The sequence below is a fragment of the Salvia hispanica genome, chromosome 1, assembly GCF_029641045.1.
Source record: "Salvia hispanica isolate PSC_SH4W2 chromosome 1, Shi_PSC_v1, whole genome shotgun sequence".
Classification (NCBI taxonomy): domain Eukaryota; kingdom Viridiplantae; phylum Streptophyta; class Magnoliopsida; order Lamiales; family Lamiaceae; genus Salvia; species Salvia hispanica.
The window spans coordinates 50,760,397-50,778,383 of record NC_142692.1 but is presented as its reverse complement, the minus strand read 5'-3'; the positions used below and the strand labels follow the sequence as shown (position 1 = coordinate 50,778,383).

At 37.5% G+C, this 17,987-nt stretch overlaps 3 protein-coding genes across 3 annotated transcripts; 2 read left to right on the top strand and 1 right to left on the bottom strand.

Moving 5' to 3' along the window:
* Nucleotides 1-321: 321 nt before the first annotated feature.
* Nucleotides 322-3,813, bottom strand: SAUL1 (senescence-associated E3 ubiquitin ligase 1). Its single transcript, XM_048081620.2, has 4 exons — nt 3,482-3,813; nt 2,545-3,078; nt 2,153-2,462; nt 322-2,053 (listed from the first exon to the last, which is right to left on the bottom strand). Exons 2-4 carry the CDS (start codon nt 3,061-3,063, stop codon nt 471-473), a joined length of 2,412 nt encoding a protein of 803 aa, XP_047937577.1. The 5' UTR covers nt 3,064-3,078; nt 3,482-3,813; the 3' UTR covers nt 322-470.
* Nucleotides 3,814-4,358: 545 nt separating this feature from the next.
* LOC125219357 (coiled-coil protein) lies at nt 4,359-6,756 on the top strand. Its single transcript, XM_048121318.2, has 6 exons — nt 4,359-4,596; nt 4,862-4,973; nt 5,104-5,217; nt 5,471-5,526; nt 5,832-5,919; nt 6,074-6,756. The coding sequence occupies exons 1-6, from the start codon at nt 4,465-4,467 to the stop codon at nt 6,163-6,165; spliced, it is 594 nt and encodes a 197-aa protein (XP_047977275.1). The 5' UTR covers nt 4,359-4,464; the 3' UTR covers nt 6,166-6,756.
* Nucleotides 6,757-14,575: 7,819 nt separating this feature from the next.
* On the top strand, nt 14,576-16,935 carry LOC148934080 (HMG1/2-like protein). Its single transcript, XM_089064177.1, has 8 exons — nt 14,576-14,732; nt 14,835-14,881; nt 15,582-15,671; nt 15,798-15,855; nt 15,938-15,982; nt 16,104-16,184; nt 16,546-16,620; nt 16,719-16,935. Exons 2-8 carry the CDS (start codon nt 14,844-14,846, stop codon nt 16,734-16,736), a joined length of 405 nt encoding a protein of 134 aa, XP_088920303.1. The 5' UTR covers nt 14,576-14,732; nt 14,835-14,843; the 3' UTR covers nt 16,737-16,935.
* The last annotated feature ends 1,052 nt before the right edge of the window (nt 16,936-17,987 follow it).

The window sequence follows — 17,987 nt, the reverse complement described above, 5'->3', positions numbered from 1 at the left end:
TCAGTAATTTGGTTTAGTTGAACCAATATTAATCAGAAATATAGTAATTATATTTTTGAAATAAAATGAAGAGTGGAAATGTTATACTGTGTGAAGATGATAGGGTGAACCAATGTTATACTCCTATTATAAACTTTTTTCTCATAAACTTTTTAAAAATTTCTTCTAACAACTTAAAAACATATTTTCGCATGCAAGAAAGAGACATAATTACGCATCTATTACCAAAACCAATTTTATCAATTTCGGAAATGATGGTCCCATCCCATTCCCATAGCTTTATTGTGTTTATTGCATTGCTGCTAAAAGTGCAAACATATAAATTCGAATTGCATACAAATATGGAATAGCTCAAATAAGATGTAATTTTGGACTGAAAAACAATCAGTATCTTCACACCTGATGGAAACTCCGGAACAAAAATTTGTGTGTCAATATGTGCATGTGAGTAAATACAAGGTGGAAAAGGACTATCCCACGTTGGAAAAGATGCTAGAGAAGTTGGGGATCTTGTCAACGTGTTTCAATGCGCGCTCAGCAATCTGCCTTGTTCTGTATTCTCCATGCTGGAATGCATCAACCAAAGCTGTGCTTATATTTGGATCACCTGCTACATCATATGCTATCGCTTCACATCTCAACAATCTCTCCACTGTCCACACCACCCGGCTCCTCAGCGTCTCTGTCCGTTTCCCCAGCAGCAAGTCCAGTATCGGCTTCACCCCTTCCGCCTCCAGTAGCACCTGAACCCCCTGATCTATGTCAACGCCATCCTCCAACAGAGTGGCCAGCGCAGCAAGTGACGCCTCCACCACCTTGTCGTTCGTGTGGTCCAACAGAGCCACCAGTTTGTCCACAGCCTGTCCATCCAACAGGCAGAATGTCTCTTTCAGTGAGCATATCCCTCTATGAATAGGGCACAGCCCCGTTATCACCGGTTGCTTGCTCAGGCAAGGGAAGATCGTGGCAAACAGCCCCGGTGCAGGGAACTCTAGCAGTTGTGTCAAGTTCTTCGATTCTTTGGATAGATTCTCCAGAGCCACGGCTGACACCATCTGCAGATTATCTAGCCCATTGGATTGCAGGAGGTCTATGAAGAGCGATGCTAGGTTGGTCCGACAACAGAGTGCGCGAGCGGCAGCACCTGACTCCTCAGATAACACGAATGTGACTCTTGCCACGACCTTCACGAGCCCTTCCAAATATGGGGTCATGAAACGGTTCCTCCTTGTCGCACCTTGCCTGATGCTAACTATTCTCGAGACCAAGCGCTGGAACACCCCTTCGTCTAGCATCTGTCTAGTGAGACCCGAATCCCTTTCGGGTAGATCAGCTAGAAATCCAACAGCTGCTGCTTGCTCCTCAGTTATCACCTCTTTTTCCAATATCTCCCGGATCAGGCTCCCGAGCTGGCCTGCTGGCCCGCGCAGGCAGCTAGCCAGCTCCGGGCCCATGTGTGGGGAGAGGTTCTGCAGAAGCCTTATCGAAGCCGCCCTCAGATCCACCTGAGGAGCTTCAATGAACTGAACCAAACTGATAGTAGCACCGGAGCTCTTGATGGCGGAGACAACACTGGACACGGTTGCTGCAGAATTTGTGAGCCCGACCAGAACTTGGAGAAGCTTGGACTCGATTGCAGGGCCAGTGTTGTTGATAAGATGCAGAAGGTTGTGAATGATCTCCTTCGACACCAGAGTCTGGTAGTTAGGCCCGATTGGCACTGAGTCGAAGTCATGGCCTGAGTTAACGACATTGGCAAGAATTGTTGCTGAAACTTCCTTGAGCCGCATTGGCAGCTGGTTTGCTCCAACAGTGAACAGATCCTTCACAAGAGGGGGCAAGATGCCTGCCTCGATCAAGACTTTGGCACTCGTTTCATCTGATGAAATCTGGTTTATAGCTTTAAGAGCAGCCTCCCTCGATGGCATGTCGGTGTGCGTCATGAGATTGATGAGTGAAAAAGCAGCTGTCCTCGCCACGAATACCTTCACCTCGTTGTCTAGAACGAGCTCACCTAGAATGGCAGCCATGGACAGCTTAGTGTCAGGAGCACCTGCAGAGAAATGACAAATGCTCAACACAATGCTATCTAAACATTTTCAAGAATCCAACAGAAATCCTTCATTACAATACAAAAACAAGATGACTGCACCTTCAAGCAGTAATGTGAGAAGAGGCTGCAATCTTCCACATTCAGCCATTTGTTTAACGTTGTTCTCACATTGAGCCAGATTCTCGAGTGTTTTATCAGTCATCTCGACAGTTAGGAGACTCTCCGAGTTGCTGGTGGCCATACCAACTAAGATCAGAACCGCCCCATTAACAGAGCCGATCTTTTCACAGAGCTTCTCTGAGTGGGAAAGCTCGTAGAGAAGAGAAACAGCTTCTTCTCTCTCTTTAGATTGCTCGTGAGACAGGAACTTGACTATTGTGCGCACAGTATCCCCTTCCGCCACGATTTCCTGCAAGAATAAGAAACTGGAGTCGAGTTAGCAGAGTACACACAGCTTGAAATAAGCTAGGGCATAGCAACAACCAGCCAACCTTGTTATCAGAATCATCCTCCACCACAATCCTAAGAGTTTCAAGAGCTGTGCAACGGACTTGTCGACTGGAGCTCTTGAGCACGTCTACGATCTTGGGAATCAAGTCGGCATCATGGACCACACGCTTATTGAAAGGGGCTTGCAGGCAGAGGCGCTGCACGAATTTCAGGGCCTGCAGAATGTCACCCTCCAAACTTGTCAGGGACAGGGATCGCCGTGCCATGTCAAGCTTAGAGGCTTCGTTCCTCGCATTCCATTCTTTAATTGTGTGTCTTAGAGCAATACTAGGGCTAAGCTCAGTGCTTTTGAGCTCTCTCAATGTCAAAGGGCAGACAGGCCTTCTTCCACTCTCCCTACACTCTCTCAGCCACTTCTCTATGGCATCCCTCTCATACGTTTGCCCGGTTTCCAAGGTCACAGGATCGTGCATCACTTGCTTCGTCAGAGGACATAGGAACGAGTCGTAGATTGGCTCTACGCGTAACTGAGCACCAAGGTCGGAATTCCCATCCCCCATCAGATTAGAGCAAAACTGTGCAAAATAGCAACAAGCATTACATTAGGATGGACATGGTGATCATTCCTCAACAAGTCCAGGATTGGTAAATCGAATGATTGAAGTTATGATACAAATATCAGCTTATGACTACAATCAATTAGGGTTCACCTTTTTGCAGCCTTGATTCAGATTTCTTGTTTAACTACATTAAGCTATCAAATCCCCTTTCTAAGTTAAGCTAGCTCCCATGATTTTACAAGAATTCATCTCTGATTAACAACAAAGTATCATTTCACAAAATGACTAGAATCCCTAATTGAACGCACCTCCCAAAACACAAAAAAACAAACTATCTAATCATAGTACTAAACTAATAATCAGTGAAATCATGGTAAATAACAAAAATATAGTTTAAACTAAAAAGATGAACAATTACCTTGAAAGGAGGGCTCTTCTAAAAGAAATAAAAAAAATTTGGTTAAATTGGCATGGATTATTGAAGAAAGCCAAGGGGAAGAGAAATGGCAAAAGAGGTGGCAGCAGTTGGCGTAGTCTCGCAGAAGACAACCAACAAGGATTAGTAAAAGTGCAAATGTCGTACGAAAACTGAAATATAAAATTCATTTTTCTTGTGCAAGAAAAGAAAAGTTTGAATGTTGAAGAGTTGACTTTGTCCAGTTCTCTGAGTCGTCGTTGTTGAACAGCAATCATGATTTCATTCTTTTTCAATTTTTATGGCAACGCCAGATTTCTTTCTTTCTAACTTAAATCTTTTTGGTGTTCAAATTGCAAAATTAGGAGACAAGTGAATCCTCTTCCTTAAAGAACACCTTTTCTCAAAACAATATCTATTTTCTCTCTTTAAATATTAATACTCCTCATTAGTTAATTGATTTAATTGAATTATTTAAAAATATATACTTCCTCCGTTCCAAAAATAAAAGTCCTATTTGGTTACGACACTAATTTTAAGAAATTACAAAAAAGTGAGATAAAAGTTAGTGAAATATGAAGCAACTTATATATATTACTATTTTTATAATATAATAATATGAGTAGAATAAATTAGTGGAATGTTCACACTACTACTATTTATGAAAAGAAAAATAAGACTTTATTGTCAAAATGATAAAATAGGACTCATATTATAGAACATATACATATGCAAATTATTTGTATATACAATTATTTTTATTTTTATTTCTATTTCTTATTTGTACTACTCAATATATTTTATAAAATTTGGCGTGCAAATAAAAATATTACTACTACCAATAATAATAGTAGATGTATAACTAATTAAAGCTCGTACATGTTTTTTTATTATTCATTTTTTTATGTATTCAACTCGTGTGCAAGCATTTCAAATCCCTGCTATAGGGTTTGCACAGATTGAATAAACTTTTGATTCCTCAAAAAATGCAGATTGCCGAAAATAGGACTGAATCGACTGATCAGCTCGTGGAAGCTGATCAGCACGTAGTGAATTTCTTAGATTCCATGGATACTTATCTAAATCTTATGGATTCCTTATCATCAACTCTTCGTCAGGTATAATCCATTCGCATTTTATTGATCCCCTTTGTATACATTCAACCAAATAGCAATTCATTTTCTTTTATTGCAAAACTAAATTGCTTCGGCGGTTCCTAGGGTTACCAACACTCTATCTGATGTCTCTGTTTACTTTGAAGAAATTTCTCTGTAAATCATAGTATAACCTTTTGGTAACCTAAATCAATTGTTGTTTTCTAGATTTGGTGAATCAGAATGTCAACAGGGGCAATTTGTGATTTATGTATCAACTGTTTTGCAGGGATGGCTGGAGCTAGCCAGTGCTCGACATTCAATGGGTGCTGCTCGTGTCAGCAGCACCTTGTTTGACCTCAAATCCCATCATGCTTCAACAACACTAGAAATAGAAGATGGTAGTGTAATGCCATTACTAACTTATTGATGATTCAGTTTTGCAAATCAAACTTGTGTGGTTCACCTAAGGCATGCTCTGCTATATGCATTTCATTTTGTGAGTAAACGATTTTATGTTTTTCTTTCCAGTTGACGCCAATGTAGAGCCACCGCATTTCAAATTGTGCAAATGGGTGGCCTCGGATGATTCTGAAATGAATAATGGGGAAGCCAAGCTTGAAACGCCACAAGCTCTGGATCAGGGTACTTCTCTATGCTTTGCTTTTCTACTTTTGTTGAAGATGCTTACTAGCATCTGAAATGTTGGCTAGTTAGATCTATACTGCCATGTTCAAGCCTTACAACCGGGATCAGTTTTTGCATATTTATGATTTTTTAATTGTTGTCTTCTTCAATTGTCGTTTAATAAGTAAGCGAGGAGATGTTGTGCATCTTTATTCCTGCAAGTTGTTTCTGTTAACAAATTATTGATATGGTGGTGTTTTGACTCATGAAGAACCTCAAGCTAGACGGGCTGAAAGTGGTGAATCCCCGGTTTCTCCTGATGATCACGTAAGTTGCGACTACTTCCATTGTGTTTCCTCAAAATGCTTTTCTTTTAAATTCTTCAGCACACATAGTCTTTGACACATTAGTGATGTTATGGACCATATAAAGTTGAACAGTTTAACTTCCTTTCTGTGAAGCTGTCCTCGATAACCTATTTGTGTCTACATCCTACGTTCTATAAAGAGAAGGCTATGTGTAACTAGTCTTTGCAATATACGAGTTCCAAAACCAGTCATTGTTTTGTTTCAACACTTGTATATCTAGTATTTTTTCTAATAGAAGCTTAAATGTCAAAACTGTTTTGGCAGGTCCAACAGGCAAGATCTAGATCACTTTCCATGTTTGGGACACTGGTCTCTCCCAAGCTTCGTGCAACCCAGACATCATTTGAGAAAGGTAACACCAATTCCTTGTTCACTGACTGCTGCTCACTTGATCATAGAACCGGTAACATTAAACCCCAACACTACTTAATGGAAAACCAATACTGAAACATTCCCCAATAACTTTCACTTATGATTCTCTGACACATGTTCTAACGTACGAGCAGCTATGGAGATGCTGGTGGAGATATCAAACGTACGAGCTTCTTTGCTGCATGCTCACAATCAAGTGCAGAAAGACGTGAAGGCTGCCAAATAGTTGTGGCTAGCTTCTAGGAGTATTTGTTTACTACTATAATCCCCCCATCTAGTATAGTCCAAGACTATTGATCATTCATACACACATGAAGATTTAGACGTTCACAGAATCCTACTTTACGCCTTTCGCTCCACCCATCATTACCTCAGATCTGTGATTTAGCAAGAATGAAATCCCTTCGACGAGCAGCAAATGATGGATAGCATATAAAGAACATGCTCGTTTGTTCAAGGTGGTTCAAAAGTTGCTATGCTGTGAGGTAACATAACTTTTTATTTTATAGTAACTCTTCATTGTTCGGAGAGTCATGTCGTTTCCACGGACAAGGTAAGAGATTCCTGACTGCCTGTGTATCCATATGGAAAAGCACAAACTTATGCAAAAGGAGTGATGATGGGCTTTACCAGTAAGAAGTAGTAGTATTCTACATCTTTTTGCTGTGAATGTCTTTTCTGGTTGTAGCAAGTTTCAGTTGCAGTGGATCTATTGGTATTCCTAAGACAAGATGTGAAATCCTATTTTAGTCTAATATGTTTGTTATCTGTTGAGGGTATTTGGTACGTAAGAAATAAAGCCTTGATTTCGTAGTTATGATGTTTGGTACAGTAAGTTGAAACTTTGATAATAAAAATTTGGCTAGACAAAATTTCGCTCAATACATTTTTTTATTTACAAAACTGTTCTAAGACTTTGTTTGTTATCATGGAATTGAAGGGTTATTTGGAGTTGGAGCTTTCCATTCAAAATCTAATATTTGAATTATACTCTGCAAAAATACTTGAATTTGGAATTGAATTCCAATTCTTAATCTTGTGAGTTTATGTTTGAACTCTATAGACAGAGCAGAGATATATGGAATTCCATAGACTAGTAAGATTGAATACCTTCCGAAGTCCAAACACATGATGCGTACACACGCACAATACTAAATGCGCGCAATGTATACAAAATGTAACACAATGTAACACATTTAGCATGCACTTTAATAAACACTGTGCACGCACAAAACATACTGCAACAACACACTAAGGTGTCGTTCGTCTGCTTTGATAATATAATACCGAGATACAATATGAGATATATAAAGATTGAATTTGGATAAAATAAACTGTTTGGTTCGGATGATTAAAGGTAATTTTATGATTCTAACAAGATCTCACTTGCATATGTTCTGATGTCAATTTGAAAAAATTTATTGAATTTTTGTATTTTTGAGAAACAGTTTAATGTCAACAACATAGTTATTATAATATGTATTTCTCAACATAGTACAGATACAATGTCAATGTTAAATTGTGTTCACATATTCAAGGAATCACATTGATATTTTTTATACACTATATTGACAGTTAGTCCAAAATCCTAAATTTGATAATTCTTCTTATCTTTTTAAATTTAAATAATAATAAAATGAATTACACATGACAATTTCTAGAAATTCTATGGTCTTAAATTAGTTGTCGTTAACAATTGATACACCTCATAGACGAAATATATGTAGAAATTAAGAAAATATTGAATTAAAAGTCAATGCCAAACACTCCCTCCGTCCCAAATAATTCGTCTCACTTTGATCGGGCACGAATTTTAAGAAATGTAATGAAAAGTGAGTTGAAAATGTTAGTGGAATGTGAGTCGTACTTAGTTTATAATAAAATGTGAGTAGGAATGAATAAGTGAAATATGAGGGTCCACTACAAAAAATGGTAAAAAGTGAAATGAGACAAATTATGTGGGACGGATCGAAATGGAAAAATGGGACAAATTTTCTGGGACAGAGGGAGTATAGTTTAATCTTTTGATATAATCAAACAAAAAATTTGGAATTAGAATACAATTTTATATCAAACGCTTGATTTACAAGATTTAAATTTTAATTATAATACAATATTAATTTATATAGAACGCCAATTACAACACGATTTTATAGTACTCTAAAATCAATTTGGAACTTGTATTCCTGCCTAGGAATATTCCTATTTCACTGAGACTTATTCATTATACCTCTTACACGAAGGTTTTGAATCTAACTGTAGGCATAACTTTAGGTCTAGCTTGTTGCTAGCAGCTGCTTGAGTGAAATAGGATTATGCATGAATAATAGCTCTCAACAAAACTCAATAGAAGACTACTTCTTTCCCGGTTGAATCCTTTTTTCTGCTATCAACTCTCTTGTACATCCACAATATTAATAGCCACACATATATTTTTTTCTATGTATGCCAACTGATCGGATGAAGAAGCAAAAACAGTTGTAAGTGAAGCTCAAAATCCACAATCAGTTATAACAGCTTTTACCTTCCAACGACTATAAGAGCATCGTTAACACTACGGGCCGGGACAACGTTGGAGGGGGCCGGGTCTGGGCCGGGCCTGGTTGTGGTCCGGCCCAGCGTTGGAGGGGGTTTGGGCCGGACCCGGGCCGTAATTTTGAATATATACATATTTTTTTAAAATTCAAATTTTTTTCCATTAAATACCATCTAATTCCACACCATTTTTATTTCTATTCTACTTCATTTCTCTCCCTCTCAAACTAAATCACTCAAATACATCCGTCAAAATGCCTCCTCAACCTGATCAAAGAGCAATTGAAGCTGACATTATCAGAATGTTAGAGGGGCGATGCCCGCAATCCAAGAGGAAATAAACAACGAGGTTGCTCGCTACCAAGCTATTCAAGCGTGGAATGAACAACATTTTCGCGTACCACAGACGGAGTATATCCACCGAGACCTTGAACAAACTCATTTGCTACTATTCACATATTATTTCTCTAGAGATCCTCGATGGAGTAATCAGATATTCAGATGTTCCGCTGTCGGTTCCGGATGCGGAAGCCTTTATTCCTGCTTATCGTCAACGCAGTTGTAGCTCGTGACTCGTATTTTGTTGGAATCATGGATTGAATGTGCCTAGTCAATGGACTTTGATCGAATAATAAATATGACGAGACATTTAATTCTTTGAAATTAAATGCTACAGCGTCGGTCTACGTTCCGCGTAGATGATCGTGGTATATTCACTTTCTCAAATCCGATTCCCGGTGAGTGAGAAATAGTGGATTAAAGTTGGGCAAGATTGAGCTTTATCTAAGTTTGAATGTAGGGAGCAATCAACTAAGTGTTAGTTGTCCCACATTGGAAGTGAGAGCCTCTTTTGAGGTGTATGAATTAAGTGTTCTACTACACTTAATAAATTCTAGGGGACCAAGTTGGGCTAAAGAGCCCACACGCGCGCGCACGCGCAAGCCGCCACCGCTCGCCCGCCGAGCCGCATCACGCCCGTGTCCGTGGACTTGGATCTTGGCAATTGGTCTTTGGGCTCTCGGGTGCCAAGGTATTACTTTTTGGACCAACGACCTGATCAAGTCAGAGAACATCCATGATCAAGCTGGCGGAAGTCCAGGTGACCTGTTCAAGCTAGCGAAGTCTAGCGAGGTGAACAGGCTGGAGCTGGCACATACCAGTGAACTAGTGAACTGATCAAGTTGATTGCAGACTTGATTAAGTTGATCCACTGAAGCAGGCGAAGCCTAGCGACGTAACCAGTGAACTGATCATCAAGCTGGCTACACTCACTTTAGGATGTACATGTCTAGATACATCCGGGATTCGAAATCCGTAACATTTTGTAACACCCGACAGTTATATAATCTGTCTTCATGATCCATGATGACAACCATCAAGGCTGTTGACCCCTGCAGGTGGATGGAGCCTATAAATAGGCTAGTCATTCTAGCATTCTAACATACTAGAAACATCAGACAAGCAACAAACACAAGCATCATAAGCTCTATGCCTCTCTGCATAAGTTTCTGTCGAAAGCTCTGCCCTCGCCTTATTCCAGTCCCCAGAGCTCGTTTCAATTGCAGTGTTGCATCAAACAAGAGGTAGCCGTTTTATCTTTGGGGACAAAACGTCAATCCGAAGAGCACTACCGGGATGTATCTCGTTTTGCGAAAGAGACCTCCTCGACTCGGCTATTTCCTTACTTTCACGGTTTATAGTTTCGAATCTTACATTGTAATTTAGTTTCAGTTTCACATCCTGTATTCCTTCTTTTGGGTTGTATTACGCCTGACAAGTATTTATCTCTTGTAATCCCGGAACCACCAACATATTTCAAGCAAACCACCGATGTTGTTGGCCGGCAAAGTATATCGACTTTGCAAAAATGCACATCTGTCATACGTAAACTCACTTACGGACTACTTCAGATATTTTCGACGTGCATCTCCATGTACGCGAGCAGAATGGACAAGAGTGTCTAGCTAAATTCTGTCGGACAATCATCAAGCATTCAAGGATACATACTTGAGAAAGCCAACGACCGACGACACCCGGAGGTTGGTAAACATGCATGGGCGGGTCCTCGGCTTCCCCGAGATGCTGGGCAGCATCGACTGTGTGCACTGGATGGAAAAATTGTCCAACGGTATGGAGATGACAATACACTAGCGGGCACAAGGGCACACATCCGACGATCGTGTTGGAGGCCGTTGCCGACCAACGATTGTAGATTTGGCATGCCTACTTTGGTGTCGCTGGGTCTAACAACATACTCAATGTGTTGAACGAGTCTAGTGTTCAACAATCTGTCTGTCGGGCGAGCGCCGAAACGTAGAGTTCACGGCCAACCACCGCCGACACAGTGTGGCATACTATCTGGCTGATGAGATCTACCCATGATGGCCCGTGTTCGTGAAGACTATCACAGGTCCGAAAACGCCGAAGAGGTCGTTGTTCGCCCAAAAGCAAGAGGCGGCTCAGATATGGAGCGTGCATTTAGAGTCCTCTAAGCACGACGGGGTATAGTGAAAGGAGCGGCTCATGGCCTGTTCAACTGAGATGCGTGAAGAAGAAGCACACACTTGTCTCCAAACGGATATAATTGAAGAAATTTGGACATGCTCCAACGTTTTCCAGCATTGATTTTATGTTTTAATGTTTTATTTAATTTTAAGTTTCCGTGTTTTTAATTTTCAATTTTTGAATAAATTATGAATTTCTCATGTTATAATTGCTCAACATTTTCTATTTTTATAAGTAAAATAGTTTGTAGTAGTGAATAGTGCAATTTAATAGTTCGAGCCTACAGGGTTATAGAAGTTGTGGCCTGACGCAGAAAAATAAAAGAATGATGATGTGGATGGGATTTGAGACTTGGATCGGGCATAGTTAATGATGCTCAAAAAGTCAGCTGCCCCTTTGAGTTGCATTTGATTCCCAACGGCTATAATTTTCATCTCCAGCTTCAAATTCAATGCTGCTTTGATTCAAACAATCTATTACCTCATATTGCTTCATTGTATCCATCCACATAGTTCACTATAGTACAAGCTAGGGAGGCGAAATAAACTAAGTAGTAGTTCGCAATAATAAGCATCACGGTAACATCAACCTATAAATGCCCTACCAGATATATACAATCATTTGTGAATTCTATAAATCTAAATTCATTATGCAATTTTTTAATGCTAGAATAAGTGAATATCAACTCCATTTGGAGGAATCTATTTTGCATTTGAACTAAGACTGGGAATGCGACATTGTACGTTAAACTAGTTTCTAACGCTATACCGATATACCTCAAATTTTGAGTATATTAATAGCTTTAGATAAATCTACCTAATATCTAATACTTCTGTCCCACCGAGGATAATTCACTTTTTATTTTTGGTTTGTCCCAACCAAAGTGACCAATTACTTAAAATGAAAACATATTTATCTATACTTTATTCCATCTCTTTTAGTTTACTCTCTCCACTTTACACTCAAAATAAAATTACATAAAATCCCATGCCGCCCAAGGAAGGGATCATCTTCCTTGGGACAGAGGGAGTAAGGCATTTCAACTTTTGTTACTGAATTTTAGGTTCATGAAGAATGAATTATACTGCTATAAATCACAGAAGCATAATTGTTTGTGCGTTGCCGATAATCAACATTATTAGTACGTTTATCATAACTGATAACTGGATGACCGTATACACATTCCTAGAAACTCCATCCACCAAAGGGTAATTCATTTTCATAGCTACTGTTCAGTTGTCATGACTAATTATTATGTGATAATCCATTTAAGACTAAGTTGTGAGATTGTTTTAGTTGGCGGAAATGACTAATTATTACATGATTATTCACATAAAATTAAGTTGTGGGATTCATTCTTATGAACCAAATATAATACTATGATCAAATGCTAACTAATTAGCAACCCCAAATTAAGACCAAATCTTAACTATTAGATTAGGAGATCTAGTGATTGCAATAATCATAAATTATATTTAAAATTAAAAAAATTATTAAATAAACTTAAAAGATATTAATGTCAATTCTTATAGTATATGGTAGTTAAAACCAATCAATTTCTCTCTCTTCACAAAATCATCTTTAAACTTTAAATTTATGTATCTCTCTCAATTTAAATTATTTTTAGTAAAAATTATTTCAAACTAAAGGTAATTTCATATGGATTCTTATAATATCCCAATTGCATATGTTCCAACGATGATCGAATGATAAAATTTTATAATTTTTATTTTAATTTTTCGTATATGTTATAAGCATATCTTATATCAATAAATGTATCAAAAAAATCTCAACTTAATGCATGTACAATATCAATAAAACTATATTGATATTTTCTGGTACTTTATGTCACTATGTTAATATTTATAATACACTATGTTGATATAAAAAATCATGAAAATTATTATTATGGTATAACAGATTGACTATTGACTCATGCTAATTTATTAATTAAAAGCGTCACCCACAAGTGTACGAGATATGTAACACGCGACAAGTTAAATTATCGATGCTCGAAGACTAAAATGCTAGAATGAATACTATGATGCAATGTCAAACACTATTTAAACTAATTAGAGGGGTTTTTGAGTTTTCTTAACTAAGAACAAAGAGCAAACAAGCAAATAGAGACAATTAACTAAATAAAGCAAATAAAATATGATTTTCACATAAATTGGGAAATGATAGGGAAATGGATCCGTTAGAATGGATCAAGGATATCACCTACGGGTCATGCCCATCTATTGTGCCTCAATTGTGGTTAGGAAAGTCGGGATAGTTGGTTAGACCTTGAGTGCATCTAACGCGTTGATCGACCTTTATTGTCGGAGTCTCCTTCCAACACTTCGAGAACGATTCCCTAATTCTACGGACTCAAGCCCTCTCCCTAGCACATGCATTTCTCGATCACATGGGTTGCACGGAATTGTTGATTGAACATCTATCCTAATCATGCATTTTTCAATGGCAATAATCAAGCAAAAGATGTATCCAATTGGTAGTTAAGTAATTAGATAATAAAAGCTTAACAATCAACAAAACCAACAATATGAGATAGATAAGCATTAAACCAAAGATCAATCCATAGTCCATACAATCCAATCAAACTTCTCCAAATCCCAACTAGACACTTAGCAACTCATAATCAAAGATAAAACAAAGAGAAAAACAAAGAAATCAAAACAAAACATGGATAGAAATGGAACTAGAACTCCATATAGGTGGAATTGATGGTGGGGAAACCTTCTCCTTCAATCTCTTGTTTTAGCTTACTTTTGTGGATAATGGAAGTTAGAGCTCGAAAATGAAATGAGATCCCCTTTTTATCCGGAGTGAAAAATAGGCAAAATATAGAGTCTGCCTAAAACGCCCGATTGGGCGATCTGCCAATGCCAAAATGCCCAAAAGACCAAGCGTTTTCTCTGGAAAACGCGATCACTTCAAAACGCTCGACCAGGCAAACTCTTTGTTTCTTGACGTGCAGTTTCCGCCAGAACGCCCAAGCGGATATTTTCTTCTCCTAGAAAACGCTCGGGCGGGCAAAATCTCTGTATTGGTCCCTTTGACTCCGTTTAAGCTTGTTTTAGACCTGTTTTTGCATCAAGACTCCAACAAACTCGTTAGCTCTAAAAATAACAAATAAGTGGATGAAACCTGGACTTTATCCCTCAAATTATTCAACAACTTGTATTGATCACCCACCTAAACATCCTAAACTATGAGTTTGTCAAATTTTTTTTATCATTTTATTGATATTTTATCTCCTATTTATTGAAATTCGTGAGCTTTAATCTCATTACTCATTTTAATATTTTATGGTATATGATTAGTCTTAGTTATGGATTGATTGTTATATGCAATTTTAATATAATCCTACTATACTATTTAAGTATATGATACTATAATCTTGTAAACCGAACAACCCTATATTGAATTTTTTAAATCCGTACGAAACATATCTAGACATTAAAGCCCAAAATAATTTCAAAGAGGGCAGCCCAAATTAATTGCTTATGCTTATATAATTGCTAATAATGATTACAAATAAATTACAAAGCGGTCAATCCAAATTAAAGCCCAAGACGCTGAGGCGGTGAAAATTTGGAGATCCCGCCATTATTTGCGCCAACGCGATTTGAACTTCTCGATATCTCAATTCAGCCCCTTTTTATAGTTTCACAAATCCTTCTTTTCTCATCAAACCCTTATTTCCCTCTTCATTGAAACCCTAATCCTAGCTCGCTGCTTTCTCAGGTCAGTTTAGGTCTTCGTGATTTCGTTGTCACCATTATTGATTTATTTTTTCCGATCTTTTGCACTTTTGTAAATCTGAATTTGTCCATGCTTTGCTTGAAGTGCATCGTCATGAAAGGAGGAAAAACAAAAGCTGATTCAAAGAGCAAGTGAGCATCTTCTTACGTTTCTATTTCCTCTTGTGTTGCGAGTTTAGGATATTGTTTACGGCGTGTAGTTAGTTTTAGTGTTCTTTTTGGTAATTATTTAGTATAAGATCTACCAATGGAAATTGATAATGGCTGTAATTGCTCAAATTGTTTTGACTTAGATTTCGAAGAGTTGCATTGCATTTGTTGGCTATTATGTTTAGGTTTTAATTTTCACTGTCGTGCTCTAAACATAAACAAACTAAAGTGGTTTTACTCTAGTAGATCTGAGATCAGTGTTTATAGAGCCATTATCTAGCTAAAATATTTCCGAGTTCATCAGACTACATACTCTCGAACACAGTGAGAATGAGCTAGCCTTTAATTTGTCAGTTTCTTGATCTCGTTTTTTCCTTTCAGGTTGGTAGTACTTTGATGATTTGTAACATTTTTACAATGTAGTAGCTTGTAATTTTGTGATACACATTAAAACAACAACCCAATTCTGTTTACCTTCCCGTGCTGTTGTGATAGCTATCAGTGCTTGTGCATGTGTAGTGTCCACATTGTGTGTTTCTGAGGACTAGTCTGAGTTTCTTCACTTGGAACACTGTTGATTGTTTGTCCTTTTTTTTTTTTACCTTTGGAAATTTGGCCTATATTGTATACTGTGCTGTTGTTGTTTGTCAGAGGAGTAATATTGTTATGGTAATGATGTTAGGCTTGGTGTGAAGATGACAAAGAAGGAAAAGAAAGCTGCTAAGGATCCTAACAAACCAAAAAGGCCTCCAAGTGCTTTCTTTGTTTTCATGTATTTAAATCCTACCCTTATCCATTGTGTTTGATATTTTTCTTTCATTGCTTGGTTTTGAGATTTATTTGTTTATATTAAGAGACTCTGCTATGTTATGTGATCCTATCTATATTATGATTACAGGGAAGATTTTAGGAAGCAATATAAAGAAAAGCACCCTAGCAACAAATCTGTTGCTGCTGTTAGTAATTCTGCCTTTTACTCTTTTGCTTCTGTTCATTATTAGATCATGTAGAAACTTACAGTTAATGCAATGTGTTCAGGTTGGTAAAGCTGGTGGTGATAGGTGGAAGTCATTGAGTGAGGAGGTAAGTATACTTTAGATTCTTGTTGTCTAATGGCCAATGTTTTCTATTGTCCCATCCTATGGCTGTTTCTACTTGTTCTGGTTTTGTGATATTTTCATGAAACTGTACATATATGATATAGGAAAAGGCTCCATTTGTAGCAGAAGCAGGGAAGCGCAAAGAAGCATATGAACGAAACATGGAAGCATACAACAGAAAATTGGTATGACTGGTGCAGTCTATTTGTTATTTGCTATGCTAGTTGCTAGACTGCTTTATTGTATGTAAGCTTTGTTATGTCCATTCTATTGTCTAGACTACAATACATGACATTCATTTGTGATGATTGGCCTAGATAGATTAAAATGGTATGGGTAAATTCCTTATTTATTTTGAAGGATTACAGTTTTTGGCTATCCCAATGTGGCAATGCCCATAATAACTCCTATAATTTGAGTTAATTTTTCTTGATATTATCCCATTGAAAGGGTGGAATGGAGATAAAATTTGTTAATCTTCTGTTTTATCACCCTCACGCATGATAAGTAAGCATTGCCTAAACTATCTTCTGAACATTTGAATAGGCTGGAGGTGCTGATGATGATTCTGACAAATCAAAGTCAGAAGTAAACGATGAAGATGAGGAAGGCAGTGTTGAGGTTTGTTGTCTATACACTGAACAGTCAGTTCACCAACCAATCCTTTCCTTTGTTAAATCTTACAGTACTGATTATCTATTATGTTTAATTTGGTTTAGGAGGAAGATGATGACTGAAGTGTATGTGTAATGTTTTTCTCGGTATGGTTTGGTGGCCATACTCCCCATTTGATCTAATGACATGAATTAGTAGTTTATAACATGGTATTAACTTTGTTACTTTTTGCTAACCTTTGAGACTGTGTATGCTTATTATGGTAGATCTTAATGCGAAGCTTAGTTTTCCAAGTAGTGTGGCTTGGTTGTACTTCATCTATATTTGGCTCCATATATCTCATATCATAGATGCTTCATTTAATTTGCATGATGGTGGAATTTACATCCAAGTGAAGATTCTTGGATCACAAATTGTTTATTGCATTTTTCTTGATATGATTAGACCTTTTTATTTTTAATCAATGATTAAGGGGTGTTGATTTTTCATTATTTTTAAAATTTCTCCGATTAATGTGATAATCTTGTTAATTGCCTCAATAAAATTAATTCTAAAGAAATAGTATTTTACATATATATAGAAGATACATCTCTTTATGTACCTGAACTAAGATTTTTATCTAGTCATGCAATGTACAAATTGCTTTTCTGCCAAATTTGTGACACGTCTATGTCGCATTTTTTTGTGAAGCAATCTTACCACGCACATTTTGGCATTATAGATTTGCAGGTAAAAATTGTGTACGTGATATCTTCCTCTAGAAAGGAAAAAGGGAAAAAAAAAAGTGTACGTTTCTACCAAATATCAAAATTTCATTCACGAGCGAAGTACAATGTTCTATTGCAATGCAGTTACAGAAAAAATGATTTATGCCAATTGCCAAGAGCTCATAAATTTACCACAACAATTTTGCTCAAGACATTTGAAAAGAAATCATGCTATAATAATAAAGTTGTTAAATTATGTGATCATTGTTGAATAATACTAACAGTTTCTGGGATGTGGTAATTTAATGTGTGCTGCTTCCATTCTTCCCCTTCCAAATATACTCTCTCATAAAATCTGGCTTTGAGCGTCAATGAATGCAGCAGTGCTTCTAGTCCCATATTTTCCCTACAAATTTCCCTATTAAACAATCCTATAGAGTGAATTAAAAGTTAAAACAATACTATATCTTGATTCACATAAATACACAATTTACCAGTAGAGTGTCTACTTGCACAAAAATGGAGCTCAAATTGTGCTCCCAATGGCGAGGGCATATGTTTGGAAGCTTGTTTTCGTCGGCTTTCTCTGTGTCCCTCATCTGCTTTTCCACTAGCTCCTTCACGGGATCTCGCCCTCCCTATATAGATCAACTTGCACCTTGACAA

Excerpts from the sequence above, each read along its gene's own strand:
- SAUL1 (XM_048081620.2), bottom strand. The coding sequence starts at position 3,063 with ATGGGGGATGGGAATTCCGACCTTGGTGCTCAGTTACGCGTAGAGCCA. Across the intron at positions 2,463-2,544 it reads AGGATGATTCTGATAACAAG|GAAATCGTGGCGGAAGGGGA; the intron begins GTTGGCTGGTTG and ends TTATTCTTGCAG. Across the intron at positions 2,054-2,152 it reads TCTCACATTACTGCTTGAAG|GTGCTCCTGACACTAAGCTG; the intron begins GTGCAGTCATCT and ends ATTTCTCTGCAG.
- LOC125219357 (XM_048121318.2), top strand. The coding sequence starts at position 4,465 with ATGCAGATTGCCGAAAATAGGACTGAATCGACTGATCAGCTCGTGGAA. Across the intron at positions 5,527-5,831 it reads CGGTTTCTCCTGATGATCAC|GTCCAACAGGCAAGATCTAG; the intron begins GTAAGTTGCGAC and ends CTGTTTTGGCAG. Across the intron at positions 5,920-6,073 it reads CCAGACATCATTTGAGAAAG|CTATGGAGATGCTGGTGGAG; the intron begins GTAACACCAATT and ends ACGTACGAGCAG.
- LOC148934080 (XM_089064177.1), top strand. The coding sequence starts at position 14,844 with ATGAAAGGAGGAAAAACAAAAGCTGATTCAAAGAGCAA. Across the intron at positions 14,882-15,581 it reads AAAGCTGATTCAAAGAGCAA|GCTTGGTGTGAAGATGACAA; the intron begins GTGAGCATCTTC and ends TAATGATGTTAG. Across the intron at positions 15,856-15,937 it reads GCAACAAATCTGTTGCTGCT|GTTGGTAAAGCTGGTGGTGA; the intron begins GTTAGTAATTCT and ends CAATGTGTTCAG.